The following is a 20969-nucleotide window of genomic DNA, read 5'->3' as shown; positions in this document are numbered from 1 at the left end:
TTCCCCTATTTCCCCAGTTCTATTTTATTCTTATTTCTACGCCATCCCATTTTCCCAAGTTCTACCTAAAAAGTTCCTCTCTTTCCTTCTCTTTCAATCCTGCAAACCCTTATGCACAAGCTTAATTTTAAGCATGAGTAGTTGGGTTGAGGTCAGTAGGATTCTCCTTGTACTTAAAGAATGTACCCATGTGTTTTCTATGATCAGGGCCTTACTGTTCATAATTTTCAAAGAGTTCTTGCCTGTTATTTATCCTTTCCCACCCACCCTTTGTCCTCACCAAGCTAAACTATCTAGTCTGATTTAGATCGTGCAAACTTTACTTATACTGGTGAACAATTGCTTATTGGAGGAGCTCAAAGGGCTTCTTGGGTGAGTAAGTGCTTGCCAGTGTATCTAGGGGTTGTACTGTCATCCTCACTCAAACTCTTTAATCTTTCTTCATAAATCAGTCTCTAGCCTCCTAATTAATTTTTGTTGCTCTCTGTGAATTCATCTGGATAAAGCTTACAGACTTTTTACCCTTTCTGTGTTGTGACAAACAAAAATCCTCACAAAGCTAGTCAATGTTCTTGTTTTCACTTTGGGTCACGCAGTGCAAATAAAAAATGCCTGAACTTTGTACACCAAAAGGAGGACGTTTGTATCAAAACTTTATTTATTAAACAAAAAAATGCACCATTGGAATAACATTTCTATAAAAATGAATATGAGACTGTTCTACAGTGCATTACAAAACCCCCTTTTTCTTCATGTAGTAGTATACAAGAGTGTGTGTAGAAACAGTCATTTATTTTTACATTGTAAGCAAGTTTCCTTTCGCATAGAACAAGATTTACACTTAAATATTGCAGTCACTAGTCTAATTTGGTTAACAATGCTAGAATTTGACAATTTAAAGAAACTGTTTATAGGCTCAAAATGCCATTTTCAGGCCTTTTGTAACAACAAGATTTTTTTTTAAACTAAGGCTAGTTAAAGCTGTAGTGTAACCCATTTCGACCAGATTAAGGTATCACTAGTTGGCTAACAATTTGTTTGAATTACCTTGCAAAGCCCTTTAACTGAAGAGAGAGCACTGTTTTCCTTAATGTTGTAACGATTAATTAACAGTTTACGTCAGTGTTTCACAGTCACCATCTTTTGTGTGACCTCAGTGGCAGATACCAGTGAATATTTAGCAAGATATCTTTGCCAGTTACTCTTGAGTACTCTTATAGTTAGGTCTGAATAATATAGTTTCAAAACACAACACACTGAGACATGGGACACAGCAGCTTTAACAGCCAACTCTAGGTTTCCAACCAGATCTCCCTTTTATCATAAATTATCCAAAAGAAAACACTCTAAATAATAAATTAAATATTACTTATAAAAAGTACACCCTTCCCCCCAACCCTCCCATCCTACACATGGTGACAATTCAAAAATGTAGGAATTGCCAGGTATATTTTACAATAATAAAAACAGCAGTTTTCCCTTCTTCTACCAACATTGCTTTCTTGCACTTCAAAATACGTGTACAGCATACAGTGAGAGACTCTGGCCTGTGCCGCTTTATGACAGATGTACTGTATTGTTATTGTTTCTCTCCAATCAAAAAAGGTCAGAATGAAGATGCTTAAAATGCTGTCTGCTGAGATCTAAAAAGAAAGACTGAGCAAATTCAACTTGAAATCAGACAGGATACTTGCTGGCCAACAGAGAGACAAGTCAAACAGATAAGAAAAATAATCTCTGATCACTTTCAGTAGTTTGTGGCTTTGCTAATAATCAGCTTCCTTTATCCAGTTTCCAGTGCTTCCATTTCTGACAGAATACTGAATGCTTTTCATCTTATCCACCCTTTATGTTACTTATTTACACTGTACAATGTGTATGTTTGTGACCTGAAATATTTTTATTTTCCATATTTTTACATGCTTATATATAGATTCAATAATGTTTAACACCCTGACTCTGAAAACACATATGCATGTGCTTAACTTTATTACCGTGAGTAGGCTCAACAGTAAGTTACACATATGCACAAGTGTTTGCATGAGGTTGCCAATTCTCCAGGATTGTCCTGGAGTCTCCAGGAATCAAAGATTTATCTTTAATTAAAGATTATGTCATGTGATGAAACCTCCAGGAATACATCCAACCAAAACTGGCAACCCTAAGTTTGCAAGATTGGGGCCTAGCCATTTTTAATAAAATACAGATTTGGCATGCCAATTAAAGGATTCAGTGAAGATATTTGGCTGTCAAATAACCAGGGATAAGGGGCTACTGGAAACAGGATCAGAATGTTCTAATGGAAATAATCATTTCATTATGAGGTTGAGTCTTGATACAGTAAGAGACATGATTTTCTAAAGTATCACAACTGATGCCTTGGTTCTCAAGTGTGTTACTCTAGTTTTTGTTGATTCAATTCTGTTGATTGCAGTGAGTCTGCATTAGTGTATAACTGGAGTAACACTGTGGAAAATCAGACTTGAGAATAATATTGCATTTAAGAGAGGACATTTTTATAACGCAATGTAAAACTCACCAGCTCCCACCAAACTCGATGACAAAGCTCCCATTCACTTCAGTGCTGAGCAGGACAAGGCCTTTTATCAACACAACAGTTCACAAAACCACTCTTACAATAAGGATGTGGGATTAGTAAATTATGATTTTGCTCTTCATGTTAAAAAAATTCTTAGGGCAAACTTTGAATGTACAAATACCTTGGCCATCATTCTTCTTCCATTTAAGTTAATGGAGTTTTTCCTTCAGTGGAATCAGAGTGGTGCTATTTATGTTTGTGGTATATTTGTATATTAGTGGTTTTCAGATTTCATTTGTTAAACAATACAAAGTTGTGAGACTAACCTAGGAATTGTGTTCACAACTAGGGGTAGGCTAACTGCTTTGGAGAAAATGAGTAATAACTCCTGAACTATTGGTAACATTATTTTGAAACTCCAAAAAGGTAAATTAGCCCTTTGAGACTGCAATCTGAATCACCTGGGTGGCCGCTGTACTCATATGGAGCCACAATGATTTCAGTTTGCGATACTTTGCAATTCATGGCTTCTTCTGGTCAGGAAGCAGAAATTCCCATACACCATGGTTTGGGCAGCTTTTGCCGTATTATCCAGCCCAAACCATGAAGTAATGGAGATCATATGGGAGTATACCAATTTTTCTGCTAGTTTACCAACCAAAAGGATAAATGGCCTTAGATAAGTAACTAAATGTTTGGATGGTTTCCTGAACTAAGCCTTCCAAAAAAAAAAAGAAAAAAGCCAACCATCACCAGACTAACTTTGACAGCCAAGTTCTCAAGCTAGAGGACTCTTAAACAATGAAGTTCTTGGCAGCATTCCATCTGTGAGGTCTTTCTCAGAAAAATGAATATGATACAAGATATACAGCTGCAGAAGTCTTGACTGCAAAGTCTATCTGCTACCTGTAATGGCAGCCAAGGAAACCATTCCTAGGTGTGAATAGCTAGCTACTTCCCCATGGCAGCTTTACAAATTCATTACAAGTTGATTTATCTTTCTTTACATTTACGAGGGTGTTTGTGGTAGAGAATGATTCAGTGTCAATAATTTTTCATTTTAAATATTCTGAAAGCTTAGGAATCAGTCAAAACTGAAATAAATTTTACAGCTGAATTCACTGCAAACGTAGCACTATCAAAATATGCCTTTAAAGGTTCTGTGCCGTTACACTCATGTGAGTCTCCCATGTTTGGATGTTTATGTAGAAGGTCAATATCTTTGAAGTCCTAATGTGGGCGTCAGTCCTTCAAACGCGTCTGTTTAACTTTACGGAAGTGAGTTGTCTCATCTAAGTCAATACAACTTTGCAGGACTGGGGACAAAATCTGAGCTAAAATAAATTCCTGTGTTCTCTATCCTATAAATAAACTATGGGAAGGAACAGCTCATTCTATTAGCTAATACCAAGAAATGCTAAAACCTTTCATTCTAGTTAGTAAGATGCTTCTGCTGCAAGTTGAGTTTAAAATTTGCCAGGAAAAGTAGAACTGTGCCTATTGAATACATATTTCACATAAAAAGTAACCGAGTTTTTCGATTAATTTTTAATTTCTCCATTTTCCAAATACTCTAGACAAGTACTAAGCTATGAACATTGTAGATTACCTCCATTTGTTCCTCTTGCCAATCCAGTTTATACAGTTTAGGTTTTGCACATAAGTCTCCTTTAAGATTTCACTTGATAACTAGAAAAGAAGCTGTAGCCCTGTGACTTATATCAAGCTAACTGAAAATAAACTTGTCTACAGGAAAAATGAAGGATCTCTGGGCAATAATGCCCTTCAGAAACTTTATCAGAGGAAGTCCAGAGACTCTGAGTAGGATTATTAAATAAATAGCTACTTAACTTTATATTTTCAGGTATGACTGCAAATGCCCGCAAACTAGGGATGACTGAATTACTATGTAAAATTTAAGAATCTCCTCTTCCTGAAGACTCACAGATATCTAAAACCAAACTTGTTCTGAATCTTCTTCAGGTTCTGAAATTTTGCATTTCTTTTTCAATTTCCAGTTTCTGGCTGAGTTTAGAGATGGAAATGCTTTAGAATTCACAAGAAAGGCTGTCCTCAAGAGAAATCCAGACCAATTTTGCAGACATACAAGGGTCTAACATTTAAATCAGTGGGAGTTGCACATTCACCAAATGAATATGATAATCCATGTCACAGGACAGCCAACACCATAACCAATGTTCAAATAATCATCTGAATATTAGGATGCTTATCCAAACAAAATCCAGCTGTCAAAACTTTTGAGGTTCACCCGTCACATATTTTAGATAATTTTGTACCATGGATATATTCAGTTTTAGGTTAATGTTCTATGATTAAAAGCCCCTTGTTAAAGTCCTATGAGTCAGATACTGTTTTCCAGAGTAAGGGAGTACAGAATTTGGTCCTATGGTCCCATTTCAAAATAATTGACAATCTCTGCTAGAAGGGAAGAGGCTCTTTTTCAGAAGCTGTATTGAAACCTGCCTTGCAGAAACAAGGTAGTAGGCTGGACATCATGGGATCCAATACCAAAGCTATGAATTTGATTGTCATCATGACAGATTTGCTTGCTTTGTTTTCAGTGGAAGTTCTTAGTTACAAATCTAACAGAACATAAAAACTCAACCTCTCACCTTCTTAACTCTTAGGAAATATCTGACTAAAATCTTAGTCAATTGAATAAAAATATATTTTGGTAAGGAACATTTTCACAAACACACTAGAGTTCCTAATGAAGCATTTGAATTCCATCCTTCACATCTGATTTCCTCTCCAATACATGACTGCAGAAAATAATCTGAATTATTACTTCTGTTACAGTGCCATTTTATGCCAAATATTTTATTCAGGGATTCACATATAATTACCCACCTAATAAAAGGAACTATTAGGTTGTAAAGATCCCGGCCCTTCCATGCTCTTTTAAAATTATGACCTACTCAAGCTTGAAATCAAAGGCAGAACTGAATGGAGTAATTCATCTGAAACTCTCTTATTGGGTTTTGCAGCCTCCTAACTGATAAATATGCAAATTAGTTCCCTTTTGGTGATTCAGCTGCATAAACAGGGATTAACTCTGAATGCAGCTGAAAATTCAGCAATAAAAAGTATGCTCACAAAATTTAGTCAATTCAAACAGTTATAGTTATCAATAAATGCTGTAATATGAAGCTAGACTACTAGAAGAGGGAGGAAAACACTGAAAGGGTTCCTCTAAGTTCACAGCAGTGTCCTGATGCTAAATTGTGATTGGTTGGTTGTTTTTTAACTGTGACTGAACAAGGAATATTCTACTGCAATCAAGCACCTGTAATTTGTTTCCCAATTATGCAACACAGTTTCTGAATTCATTTTCTTGGATTTGTTGCTTGTCTGTAAAAACTGTGATGTGTCCATCACTGTTAACCGATAAGTCTTATCTTTCACTGTGCCTGACTGAGGGTTGCTTTCCAATTTCTGCAGCCTTCACTGAGTTAAGGAGAAGCCATTGGTGACTGAATCACAGAGTTAATGGAACCGAGCAGTCTCAAACAAGAGGTGGAGCAGTAGAGAAAGGATGGGAGGAACTTCACCCCATTTTCCTCTTTGCTGCTGTGAAAGGTGGCCCTGGAGGAGCTTTCAAATGTCATCACAGTGCAGTCTGGCACAAAGGCCACCCATATTTAGAAGTGTTCTATTCCAAGTTTAAGCACATCATTAGTGTGTGTCAGAGAAGATTGCATATCATATCTTCTTTTTGTAAGCATACGGCAGCTGGCAGCGTGCCACCAATGCAGGTTTTTTTATGTTCCCGTTCTCTGTAGCCAGATATAAAATGTTACATATGGGAGGATTTCCAAATACTTGCAAAAATGGGTGGATTTTACAGCAACTCGCTAATGCACACCGCTTGTGCAAGATGAGTGATTGAAATTACAAAAGAAATGGGAGTTATTTGTCTGGTTTTGTGCTGTTGGTAACACTTCCAATCCTTTGGTGCTATGTCGTGATTATTTGTTACGGGTGCTTTCATGTAAAAAAGGTATATAAAAAACAAAAAAAAACCCAAAGAGTGAACTTCCACCCTGACAAATTATGGCATGGTATATGTTTAAAAATACATTTGAATGACATAAAACTAGATTTTCACCAAGAACCATACACCTCTATTAAGTAAAATGTGAGATAGTCATGACACCTCAAGTATTACAAAGGCTAACAGATCAAAATGAGCAATCAAGTGGCATCACCTTGGTCTCTGCTGTAGTTATTTCACTTATTTGCAAGGGCTGCACTTTAATTGCTTTAGATGCTTGATCTATGGTAATGTAACATATTTTTTGTTATTTATTTTTTAGGACTCATCAAGACTCTTCCTTACGTTGAATGAATGGTACTGCAGAAAGGGTGGTTTTATGGGGTTGTGTATGTGTGTGGCATATGTGAAGTACTTGTATGCTGCAATGTTCCTGGATAATACAATTTATCTATTCATCAACAGCTGTTAGAAGGCTGAGCCTGTAATAGCGTTAAGTTGCTTCATTAACCCCTCCAAACTGGCCATTTGTTCACTCAGATCATCCTGTTCATATACCTGCAAAAAACCCAAATCAACAGTCAATGTGAGCAATAACCAAAATCTGTTTTAAAGGACACAGAAAAGACAAGGAGGGGCAGAGCCACTTGAAACAATGCATTAAAACAGTTGTTCTCAGATTCATCACTTTGCCCAACGGAGACCCCGTCACCTCCTTGCTCCCCTTCCACTGCAGTCAGCAACCTCCTCTCCTAGAGGATATCTAGTTGGTGAACTCAAGGACCAAACTCTGTGATGAGTCCTAGAGTTCCAGTATATGCCTTCCACCAGCAGTGTTGTTTGCAGTACTCCAAATCTTGGATTATTCCAGACTGGCATGAGACTGAACGAAGGAATGGGAATGCAGCCATGGTGCACTGGGATGTACTACAGAGGCTGCTCCTGGAGTTCATAATGAAGGGCCTGATTCTGCCAGGAGCTGAGCACTCCCAACTCCCATTGTAGCCAGTGAGTCTTAACTCTTACCATTGCTGTTAACGGGATTTGAGGGCACGCAGCGCCTTGCAGGAGGTATTCAGTACCCTGCAGGATTAGGGTCTGTGACAACAGTGGAGGGGGAAGTACACTGGACAGCCGACTGAGTACCTGTCATGAAACCTTAAATGACCGGCAAATGTACCTATCATTGGGAACCACTGACCTCAAAAGTTATAGAGACAAGAGTAAAATGAATGATTCTCTGCTTTTGATTCACTGAGCGAGAACTCAAACACTAGTTATTTATGTGGGACTTTTCAAAGTAAATGATTTGAAAGCACTGTGGGAAATCTGCAGCCTAAAGGTCTGGACAAAGTTAAGAATCCAATAGCATAATCGTACCTCTGCAGAAATAAACTTAAAAAACTCCCACAATTCACCCCTCCACCCCCAAAACTCTGACTACCTGAAGAGCCTATTAACTCCTGTCATTATTTCCTACAAGTGCTTACACACTTGCTGAGTTTGAAAAGTGTTCCTCTTGGGAAATAAATTGCGCTGCTGTTATAAGATGTTTAGAGCCGAAATAGCATTTCATGTAATCAAATGTTCTGTGCTAAATTACTCTTTATGTCAGTAATTTTACCAAGTAAGTCATTTTCATTTCTCTTCCCCCAATACAAGACTCCGTGTCCCTTATCTCCTCTCTGCGGTAGAGCCAACAGGACTTGGAAGAAGTTCAGAGAAATAGTAAAGGCTGCAGTAACCCACAGGACTGCTCTGTGACCACATTGTTCAGTACTGGATTTTACCCACTGGTGCGCTGGCTCAGCACTACCCTTCATTCCAAGCACTAGTGGTTTCAGTCCCATTGCTGTTGCAGGGTTAGACTCTAAATCATGGAATCATGTTACACTTGTTGAGCGAAGGTCCAGGTGATGGCCAGAATCAGGAAAAAAAAATCCCAACACAGCAAGGGGAGTAAAGAAGTTTGAAAAGAAACTTCTTTAGTTAGACGAGGATATTTATCTTATCTGCTTTGGAAAGAGCTTTGAGATCTGTGGATAAAAGAACCAGGGCATAAATCCTGCAAGTAGATCTGCATTTACAAGAGTCAGTGCTAAGCATTATTATCAATATTACAAAGAGCCACTGGCAGCATAAGCATCACTAGAAAAAAAGCTACTGGGTTAGGAAAGGGTCAGGTAAGAAAAACCAGTTTTTTGGAGATGGCTCCACACTTTGATGGCCATTACTCTAACCTAACATGAAACGAATTCTCTCAGAACAACACAATAGCACATTGCTTATGATACTACTAACAATAAGAGGGAACATAATTTAACTGTTCTACATTTCTATGGGCAGCAGACCAAAAATCTCTCTGTGCATGTCAAAAGCAGATTTCTTGCTTTTTCCCTTCCCCAAGGTTTCAAACATAAGAGGATTAGGTGACAAGATGCCAGATGAACCTGTCTCATGATGCCTAGTAAGCCACTCTCACATGCAAGGAAATGAAAATAGATTGTACATAACAGTCTGTCTCCCTTATTTTTTTCTTCCTATTTAGTTTCTTTTGCTCTCTCCCCACCTTTTGTAAAGTACTGCATCTAAGATTGGGATCGTTTTAAATTTTCTGATTATTTTTTCAGACATCTTTTCCCTCTGATCCTTTCTTTTCATCTTACCTGTCCCTTTCACATTATTTTCTCTCTCCATTGTCTGGTATTACTTTATAATCTTTTATTCCTTAACTTATTTTTTCTGACATCAGTTTTCTCATTCATTCTCTCTTCCATCAGTCCCTTTCTCCTTCTGGATCCCATGCTTGACAACTAGAATTGTTTTGATCTCTCAGTCGGTACAAAAGAGATCATGTAAGTAACAATATGAATTATATGTGCACAGAATACAGGTTATCTGTCCATCTCTATCAGACACAGGCCCAGATCCGAAGACCACTGAAGTCAACAGAAAGAATCTTACTCACGCTAGCAGGCTTTGGATCAGACCTGTTGTTCCTTAACTGCTACTCACTGGTATAACCTAACACATCAAGTAGGCAGAGATGAAGCTGTTCAACTAAAATGATTGCACAGAATATGATTTACAGCTATGACCCTTCACTTAAAGTTAATATGATTTGCGATGAGACTCTTGTTTTTTTAAGATTGTTCTTACGTTAGCTGGATCATCTGTCTGTTTGTGGCCCTCTTCTGACACTTCTGGGGCTGTTGGCACCGAGACTGGAAGCAGAGGGGATCGTGCTTTTCCAGCTAATCCAAGTGATGCTGTTTTAACCTGAGCCTTGGGAAGATTAGGCCCTGAAAGAGGAAACAAATCACAATAATAATGTATGAATAATACATATAGGGGAACAATGAGGTTTAAGCCTTCTATGCAAAATGCACTTGATTTAACTGGTTATAATTGGTTTTATATTTTCAATCCTAAATACAGATTATCTTTTCCAAATGTTCTTATATTGCTTCTTTCCTGAAGGGAAACCAATTCCGATTGGAACGCTCTTGTTAAAACTCTGTCAATTAGATTTCACTGTGAGCAAGCTCTAAATCCTATTGCTGCCATATTCAGATTGTCAAGTATTTTGGGATGTCTTTGTAATCCAGATGGCAGCTGTTTTTGCCACTAGGCCAGACCACGGTGGGCTCATCTCCCAAAACAGGACTTAAAATCCTGCCCAGTACTAACACTTCAGCATTGTGGGTGGTGGGAGAAGTAAGGGTTGCTACTTGCCACTCGTCTAATGAGACATTATAATGAGGTCCCCGGTGGTTTTTCTGGTGGAAATTAAAGGTCCTCTCTCATGTTTTATCTTTTAAAACAACCGGTAATAAAACCAGTGTCGTGGTCAATGTGTCCTCTCTACATACAATAACTTCTGATGCTCATGGATATGTGGAAACTATTGCTGCTGACATAATGTCTGGCTACTGCACAAAGTACATGACTCTGATTTTAAAGACACTGGAATGGTTTGAGAGTGAACAGTACCATATGAAATAAAATGTATAGTATTCATTAAAGAAATCGGGCACATATCAAGGACTCATACTATTAGAGGTGAGGTTTTCAAAAATGGTCAGCTTTGGCATAACTCTGCTCCCACTGAAGTCACTGGTAAAAGTCCCACACTACCAGTTGTGTAAAGCCAACTCAGTCCATTGCATCTACTTTATCCCTTCTCTTGAATATCCCTTAATCTGACTCTCTTCTACCTTGCCTCTATGGACACTCAACCACTGCAATGCATATTTGCTTCCTATGGTACATTTTAGGTTGATATGCCCAGGTTATCAGCACTCTCCAGATTGAAATTTGTTTGGCAGAGTACATTTCTTGCTAGGGTTGTGGAATCTCTCTCAAAGCATGGCTGCTATCAGTTGTCAGGAGATCGCTGCTAATACAGATGATCCTGTTAGGGACAATGCTCCATTTTCTATACTGTGCAAGACATTTTTTTATTCAGTTCATTTGTCTCTCTGGGAATCAAAACCAAAAAAATATATGAATGAATGACTCTGGCCCACCAGCCTCCCTTCCTTATCTCCCATAATGTTACTAGGAGCAAGGCATTTAAAATGTCTGTGTTTTTGTCTACCCATGTGTAAAATGGGTACAATAATAATTACTTACCTCACATAGGTGAATTATATCTAGATATGGTCTTAAAACCACCACTATCTCTGTAGTATCGGAGTCATGTTAGGCTTAATTAATTAATGTTTGTAAAATGCTGTAAAATACTTGTATTAAAGATGCTAGGAGAAGGTGCAAGATGGCATTATATAATATTTTCTATGTCTATTACTACATCAGTTTGCTCTCCCTCCTCCATGTGTAGATTAAATCATTGGGAGTAAGGTGCCTAAATACTTTTGAAGATCTGGGTTTACCTTCCCAGATTGGATTATCATACCATCCAGTCTGATATCCTGCCTCTAATAGTGGCCTATGTGTGATGCTTCAGAGGAACATGAACATCCCTCCTGGCCAAATAATACACCAATAATACCATCTTCCTGATGTCCTGACCCTGGTGGAAATATCTGACACCCCGAGGCATGAGAACTGATTATCCTATTTTAACAAGCAAATATCAGTTTTGGTCATACAACTTATCCAGCCTCTATTTAAATCCAGACTGTCCTTTCTAAATTATAGGGTTTAACTTTAATCATTCATTGCTCTTGTTCTTCCCCAGTAGGTTCCAACCTGATGAGCTCAGTCATTGTAGATCATTAATAGATCATGAAGAGTAATTCTCTGGGGCCATCAGTGGTTCTACCAAGAGGAATAACTCTCCTATGGTAGGAAAGGCAGCTGCTGCAGCTGGAGCAGAGAAAGTACTCCCCTACTCCAAATAACGGATTGCAGTCATGATAGTTTTTAGTATTTTTACAGCTCTAGTGAGTAGCTTGGGGACAAAAGCTGCAGATTAATTCCCTTGCATTTCAAAGAATTGTTTTTACATTTTTAATTAGTTTAAAATGTGTATAACAGAACTAAAATACTCAGGACCCGCAGCAGAAGAAACACAAAAGAGCAAAGAGAGAATGAAATCCCCCCCATTAGAGACTCCCCTAGCACATTAGTTATAAGTAACTTCCAATAAAGAATTATAAGACAAAGACTAAAAGGAAAAGAGACCCATGTATCAAGCTCTTTGATAATACAAGTTTAACTGAAACAACAACAAAAAAGGAAAGTCAATACTGACTAAAAGAGATCACTAAAAAGATACAAACCCTTTGCTTGCTCCAGTTTAGTAGCTAAAAAAGTTCTTTAATAACTGGCGCTCCAAACTTCCCAGTACTTCAAAGAAAGACTAGAAGACACAGATATCTCCAACAGATAAAATCTCTTAAATGTCACAAATTCAAGTTTCAGAGTAGCAGCTGTGTTAGTCTGTATCCGCAAAAAGAAAAGGAGGACTTGTGGCACCTTAGAGACTAACCAATTTATTTGAGCATAAGCTTTCGTGAGCTACAGCATCTGATGAAGTGAGCTTATGCTCAAATAAATTGGTTAGTCTCTAAGGTGCCACAAGTACTCTTTTTCTTTTTACAAATTCAAGTAAAATTTGTAAGAAAGAAAATGTATTTAGCTTCCATTTCCTCAGAGAAAAGTGATTTTCAAAAGGGAAGAGGCTTTTCTCTCTCTTTTTTTGGCTATTAAAGGATTTCTGCTGATGTTGAAGTGAATGCAGACACCCTCATTTGCATTGATGGAAGCATTCTTTAAAATTTGTGTTTGACCAAGCAATTTCTGGACCCTGGCTGTGGCATCAGAATCCATTTGATATTATAAGAAATCAGTACATGTTGTAAGGCATGCAGAGGAAGAAGACAAAGCTCTCAAGATAAAATGAGAAACCATCCAAACCTGAACTTTTAAATTCTATTTACACAAAGAAAAACATTATGAGTCAGAGGGCGTACATGGGTGTATCTATATTGATTTAAATGGAACTGTGTCCATTTACACCAGCTGAGAATCTGGCTCTATAAATTATTAATACCCTTTTGTTTGTAGTTTCAAAATGCGCTCTGTAGGTATCTGTCCGTATGAAACAGCAGGAGCAGAGACCAGAAACTGGCTGAGAAGCCTGGATGACCCAAGCCCACAATACTGGGGGCCTTTCACCTATGGGTCCCAGGTGTGAATTTTGCCAATGTTTGTAGTGATCAATGTTCAGTGGGCCACTATATGTGAAACAGCAGAGTGGTTTCAGTCCAGTTGTGAAAGGCTGGGGCCCCAACTGAGCAAAGCGCTTCAGCATATACTGAACTTTAAACACATGCTTAGTGACTTCAGTGTGGCATACACACATTCTGAAAGTACATCGGCCTCCATATCACAAACCCACAATTACAGCTACCACTCTTGTTGGAGGTCTCACTGGAGAGACCAAAGACTGATTGCAATCACAAAAGTGATTCCTCTGGGTCCCGGTTGAGGCACAGTGAAGGGTCCTGTGCTATATCTGTTGTGAATAAAACAGGATTTCTGTTTCCAGTACTATCCAGGCAGCGCCTTTTGCAAGCTCTGAATTCAATCAGCATTGTTTTATTTATGCCTGGCTGCCCTTGACTCCTATAGGCTTTTAAGGGACTCAAGCAATCCCGGTTCAATTCCTAGCCCTGCCACTGGTTTCCTGGGTGTCTTGGGCAGGTCATTTCCCTGCCTGTGCCTCAGTTTTACCATCTGTAAAATAGGAATAATTATACTGATCTCCCTATGTAAAGCGCTTTGACATCTAGAGATGAAAAGCACTATATAAGTGATAGGTCCTCCTCCTCCTTCCTCTTCTTCCAACCAGTGCTCACTGGAGTTCAGGAACAATTTGAATGGGAACATATCCTTGATTCCGCTGATGTGGTACAGAATAAAATAATGCAAGCCTGTTCTCCCAATATACTGTCTGTACAATACATAACATATTGTTGTTACAAGAACTTGCTTGGTCTTTGTGACCATAGCATCTGGGTCTCAAGCCATGCATCCACCTAGGTTTAGAGCTTACTTCAATTGTTTGCATGCTGATGTGCAATGCTGCTGAAATATAAAGCAGAGTAATATAAAGAGTTCAGTAATGCCTTCTGAAACAAGACACTGCCTGGAATGTGCATCTGGCAGTCATATATAACTAATGAGCAAATTAAGTGTTTAATATTTTTAAAATATTAAAGATTTAAAAAGGTAAAAACACTATTTAGGTGCTGGTGTGCACAGACTACAGACTATCATGCTGACCGATACTGTCTTATTGTTCACTCATACTCCCTGATCTGTCTGTATCCATCTGTTGTCTCTTGTCTTATACTTAGCTTGTAAGCTCCCCGGGGCAGAGACTGGTTTTTGTTTTGTGTTTGTACAGCGCCCAGCACAATGGAGTTCTGGTCTATGACTGGGGATTCCAGGTGCTATGGTAATACAGATAAAAAATGCAATAAACTGTAAGCTGGTATGGGCAGGGACCGTACCTTCTTATACGTTTTTAAAGCACTAAGAGTAACCTATGAAGAAAAAGAGTGCAACTGTGACTTCTGTAACTGTAGGATTTATTTTATTTATATTAGCACCCAAAGGGCCCAATAAAAATATATTTATTCAGATTCCTATTGCAGTACAATTTGATTGGAACCTTTGGGTACCACTGTAACATAACAAAGAATAAAACTAAACAATTGCTAGTCAGACTTGCACCATGCTTGTTCACTGGTTAGCACAGCTATACTGTATAATGTTTCTTTCAACAAATGACTTCATACTGTGACTTGCTTGATCTTCATGGATTTGGGGAGAAAGTAAACATTTTACATGGAGGAGAATGAGTTTATGTGAACTGCAGAAATATTCTGCTACAATATTCCTGCTGTAATGCATATTTGTACCTGTAAATCCCCTGGTAAAAATCCTGTTACTAATATGTAACTCATTATAGTAATTGGCCTTAAAGAGCTGCTTTTCTGTACAAAGACAGATGTTCCCTCCTGGATATTGTTAGAGAAAAGCCAAATTGACAATTAGCATTTTGTTTCCCCTTCAGCTCACAAAAACAACAGGCAATTTCTAAAGCTTGTAACTAAAATGACAACCAGAAAATGTTACTTAAGTAACCCTACATTTAAAGTTCCCCAGTAAATGTTTACAGACCACTATCAAACCACACACAGTATATAATTTCATGAGTTGTACATACAAGAAAGAAACAAAGAATATTAAAAAGACCAAGCAGACCTTTCAAAAAATACACTGGACACAGAAGGTTGATGTGGTAAGTAAGCTCATATATGCAAATGAATTACTAATTAAATTAACAACATTAGTTTCTAATGCTTCCAAACCCAGCAGGACCCTTAGAAGAAAAATAGGAACTGCCAGCTCATGAAGAGAAAAATGACAGCGCTCATCAGGTGTAGTTCTAAGTAGCCACAGCATGAATTTACTGTTTTAAAGTTTTATTTCTCAGAAGGGTTATTAATTAAACACTTCATTTGCTCATTAGTTATACAACATACGGTTGCTAGGTGAAAATTCCAGCTAGTGTCTTATTTCAGAAGGCCTTATTGAGCACGTGATGTCACTCTGCATTATATTTCAACAGCACTGCACATCGGTGGGCAAATAAGTATTCTGTAACATCATTAAATGAAGATAACTGTAAATATATTGCATGCAAGAAGCAATATTTCAGATGGAAAGATAATTCCATAATTGTCCACTATAGGATTTCTTGCACTTTCTTCTGAAGCATCTGGTTCTAACCACTGTAAGAAAAAGGGTCCCTAACTAGATGGACCACTCGGGTGTGATTCAATATGGCAGTTCCTACATCCCTTTCTTATATTCTGTTCTTCCTACAAGTGTGCAGCCATGAACATCAATGCAGGCTGAGCAAGGTATCAGGATCTGAAAAGAGAATTTTGCTCCAAGAGGTGTATGGGCACACTTTAATGGTTCCAGTTTTTAACTTACTGGTATTGAATCCACTGACTCCATAAAGAGTATTGGAGGACAATAACATGCTGTCAATTTTAGTTCTGAATGAATTCCCCATCCCCTTCTCCATTCCAGCTAGTACAGCTCATGGAATTTTTAGGGTTGGATCAGACCCTCAGTAAGACATGTAGCCAATTCCTCCCCACTCAACCCCCAGGACCCTAACATGTCATGTGTATAACTCATACATTTAGAGTCACTCTCTTTTTTTGAAAATAACTCTTTCATTCACAGACATGCAGTTATTTAAAGAATGGTATTTCCCCCCAACCCCCATTTACACAGAGAGTTTTTAAAACTTACTTTTAAGGTTTCATTGAACAATACTGAGAATGAGAGGAAATACTATGTTTGATGAGGTTAACAATTTTATCTATTACACATTGTATTTTCCCAGTTTCACCGTAAAGTGGGAATTTGCAATCTGGGAATCATTTTAAAGTAAGAAATTGCTAGGCTCAAAAGGCAGAAGCTGACTGAATGTTTACATGCTCTCGAGGGATTTAAAAGCTAATTAGGCAGACATTCAAAAGACTATAAGAAATAGACCAAGTGAGCTCAGGTAAAACTCAAGCTGTTAACTAATTAACTAGCCTGTTACCATTGCAGGAAGGATCAACACATAACAGCAGGTTTCAGAGTAGCAGCCGTGTTAGTCTGTATCCGCAAAAAGAAAAGGAGTACTTGTGGCACCTTAGAGACTAACAAATATATTTGAGCATAAGCTTTTGTGAGCTACAGCTCACTTCATCGGATGCATTCAGTGGAAAATACAGTGGGGAGATTTATATACACAGAGAACATGAAACAATGGGTGTTACCATATACACTACCAAGACTACAAAAAGAAGGATTCTGGGTGGACTCCTCCTTAAGGTCGAAACAACAGACTGGACTTCTACATAGAGTGCTTCTGCCGACGTGCACAGGCTGAAATTGTGGTAAAGCAGCATCACTTGCCCCATAACCTCAGCCGTGCAGAACACAATGCCTCAGAAACAACTCTGACATTATAATCAAAAAGGCTGACAAAGGAGGTGCTGTCGTCATCATGAATAGGTTGGAATATGAACAAGAGGCTGCTCGGCAGCTCTCCAACACCACTTTCTACAAGCCATTACCCTCTGATCCCACTGAGGGTTACCAAAAGAAACTACAGCATTTGCTCAAGAAACTCCCGGAAAAAGCACAAGAACAAATCCGCACAGACACACCCCTGGAACCCCGACCTCAGGTATTCTATCTGCTACCCAAGATCCATAAACCTGGAAATCCTGGGCGCCCCATCATCTCAGGCATTGACATCCTGACAGCAGGATTGTCTGGCTATGTAGACTCCCTCCTCAAGCCCTATGCTACCAGCACTCCCAGCTATCTTCGAGACACCACTGACTTCCTGAGGAAACTACAATCCATCGGTGATCTTCCTGAAAACACCATCCTAGCCACTATGGATGTAGAAGTCCTCTATACCAACATTCCACACAAAGATGGACTACAAGCCATCAGGAACAGTATCCCCGATAATGTCACGGCAAACCTGGTGGCTGAACTTTGTGACTTTGTCCTCACCCATAACCATTTCACATTTGGGGACAATGTATACCTTCAAATCAGCGGCACTGCTATGGATACCCGCATGGCCCCACAGTATGCCAACATTTTTATGGCTGACTTAGAACAACGCTTCCTCAGCTCTCGTCCCCTAATGCCCCTACTCTACTTGCACTACATTAATGACATCTTCATCATCTGGACCCATGGACAAGAAGCCCTTGAGGAATTCCACCATGATTTCAAGAATTTTCATCCCACCATCAACCTCAGCCTGGACCAGTCCACACAAGAGATCCACTTCCTGGACACTACGGTGCTAATAAGCAATGGTCACATAAAAACCACCCTATCCCGGAAACCTACTGACCGCTATTCCTACATACATGCCTCCAGCTTTCACCAGACCACACCACACGATTCATTGTCTACAGCCAAGCTCTACGATACAACCACATTTGCTCCAACCCCTCAGACAGAGACAAACAACTACAAGATCTCTATCAAGCATTCTTACAACTACAATACCCACCTGCTGAAGTGAAGAAACAGACTGACAGAGCCAGAAGAGTACTAGAAGTTACCTACTACAGGACAGGCCCAACAAAGAAAATAACAGAACGCCACTAGCCATCACCTTCAGCCCCCAACTAAAACCTCTCCAACGCATCAGCAAGGATCTACAACCTATCCTGAAAGATGACCCATCACTCTCACAAATCTTGGGAGACTGGCCAGTCCTTGCTTACAGACAGCCCCCCAACCTGAAGCAAATACTCACCAGCAACCACACCCCACACAACAGAACCACTAACCCAGGAACCTATCCTTGCAACAAAGCCCGTTGCCAACTGTGTCCACATATCTATTCAGGGGACACCATCATAGGGCCTAATCACATCAGCCACACTATCAGAGGCTCGTTCACCTGCACATCTACCAATGTGATATATGCCACCATGTGCCAGCAATGCCCCTCTGCCATGTACATTGGTCAAACTGGACAGTCTCTACGTAAAAGAATAAATGGACACAAATCAGATGTCAAGAATTATAACATTCAAGAACTAGTCGGAGAACACTTCAATCTGTTTGGTCAGTCGATTACAGACCTTAAAGTGGCAATTCTTCAACAAAAAAACTTCAAAAACAGACTCCAACGAGAGACTGCTGAATTGGAATTAATTTGCAAACTGGATACAATTAACTTAGGCTTAAATAAAGATTGGGAGTGGATAGGTCATTACACAAAGTAATACTATTTCCTCATTTTTTTTGCCCACGCCCCCACCCCTGCTGTTCCTCAGACGTTCTTGTCAACTGCTGGAAATGGCTCACCTTGATTATCACTACAAAAGGTTTCTCCCGCCCCGCTCTCCTGCTGGTAATAGCTCACCTTACCTGATCACTCTCGTTACAGTGTGTATGGTAACACCCATTGTTTCATGTTCTCTGTGTATATAAATCTCCCCACTGTATTTTCCACTGAATGCATCCGATGAAGTGAGCTGTAGCTCACGAAAGCTTATGCTCAAATAAATTTGTTAGTCTCTAAGGTGCCACAAGTCCTCCTTTTCTTTTTGCACATAACAGCAGTGATTCATCATGTAGAGAGTATCAGAGGGGTAGCCGTGTTAGTCTGGATCTGTAAAAGCGGCAAAGAGTCCTGTGGCACCTTTTTGACTAACAGACGTATTGGAGCATAAGCTTTCGTGGGTGAATACCCACTTCGTCAGATGCATGTAGTGGGAATTTCCAGAGGCAGGTATAACGGGATTAGTTCAATCAGGGTGGATGAGGCCCTCTTCTAGCAGTTGAGGTGTGAACGCCAAGGGAGGAGAAACTGCTTTTGTAGTTGGCTAGCCATTCACAGTCTTTGTTTAATCCTGAGCTGAGGGTGTCAAATTTGCAGATGAACTGAAGCTCAGCAGTTTCTCTTTGAAGTCTGGTCCTGAAGTTTTTTGCGGCAGGATGAATCATAGAATATCAGGGTTGGAAGGGACCTCAGGAGGTCATCTAGTCCAACCCCCTGCTCAAAGCAGGACCAATCCCCAATTTTTGCTCCAGATCCCTAAATGGGCCCCTCAAGGATTGAACTCACAACCCTGGGTTTAGCAGGCCAATGCTCAAACCTTTAAATCTGCTATTGTGTGTCCAGGGAGGTTGAAGTGTTCTCCTACAGGTTTTTGTATATTGCCATTCCTAATATCTGGTTTGTGTCCATTTATCCTTTTACGTGTCCATTTATCCACAAATAAGATATTAGGAATGGCAATATATAAAAACCTGCAGGAGAACAATTAAGCCTCCCTGGACACACAATAGCAGATTTAAAGGTAGCCATCCTGCACCAAAAGAAAAAGTATTCACCCATGAAAGCTTATGCTCCAATACGTCTGTTAGTCTATAAAGTGCCACAGGATTCTTTGCCGATCATATAGAGAGTTTGCCTGTAAAAAGGAAACAGCTCCCAACAGACTTGGCAGAATTCCAGTTAGTCCCCAATCCAGCAAACATTTATACATGTATTTGATTTTCATGGGACAATTAATAGTAGTAAATTTAAGCACATGCATAAACGTTTACTAGGATCGGGGCCTTATTTCCTATATAGGCTCCCAATTTTGCAAAGCATTTAAACACCTGCTTAACTTTAAGCATAAATAGTTTCAGTATAGAATATTAATATATGTAATCTATAATAGATATTCTTTATACTGGGGCTGAATTAAGTCTTTAGTTTTGTAAGAACTGAGCCATTTCCTTGCAGCATTAACAGAATTGTGAGACACTCTGCAGGATTGGACCACGAATGACTAAGTAAGGTACTACAGTCACATTAAAAGATATTTAAGCATTTCATTTAGTACTTTCTTCAGTCTCAGATGCTTCTGACTATAAAGAAGGTGACAGACAAAACTTGAATCTTTATTATTTTAGTTAGTAATAAATAAATGTGATGTTTTTATTGTTATGAATTAAATATTTGTAGAGGGGTTTCTGGGGACGGTTATGTATACTGCAATGCGAAGAGGTCTTTTTTCCCCTTTCAGTTCCACAACAATCACAAAAGGATCAAAGACAACTAACGGGTTATTCGATACTGACTGTACTAAAGTGTGTGTTCTAGCTGTTTAAATGTAGTTCTGAGCTTGCTTGTAACTACATGGCAGAATGTCCCCATTAAGTGAGATGGTGCCTCTCAAGGGAATGGAATGTGAAAGCATATGAAAAATATTTGAAGACTAGACTGTTTTACACTATAAGTAAAAAAAAAATGAAAGAAATAAAAAGATATTTACATCATCGGTAAAAATGGAGCTTTAAAAAATGACTTTCCCAGATGATAATGAACAG

General features: G+C 39.0%; 1 protein-coding gene across 1 annotated transcript in view; it reads right to left on the bottom strand.

The window, feature by feature from the left end:
• Positions 1-660: 660 nt before the first annotated feature.
• The window catches only part of DCC (DCC netrin 1 receptor), a 954381-nt gene continuing 934072 nt past the window's right edge, over positions 661-20969 (bottom strand). Inside the window, exons 28-29 of the mRNA XM_074952368.1 lie at positions 9714-9856; positions 661-7112 (exon numbers count right to left, since the gene is read on the bottom strand). Coding sequence (XP_074808469.1) covers positions 7023-7112; positions 9714-9856 — 233 coding nt within the window. The 3' untranslated portion in view covers positions 661-7022. The remainder of the gene's footprint in view (positions 7113-9713; positions 9857-20969) is intronic.

The sequence above is a fragment of the Natator depressus genome, chromosome 5 (genome assembly GCF_965152275.1).
Source record: "Natator depressus isolate rNatDep1 chromosome 5, rNatDep2.hap1, whole genome shotgun sequence".
In the NCBI taxonomy this organism is placed as follows: domain Eukaryota; kingdom Metazoa; phylum Chordata; order Testudines; family Cheloniidae; genus Natator; species Natator depressus.
Note: the sequence above shows the minus strand (reverse complement) of the source record. Positions and strands in the feature narration are given on the sequence as shown.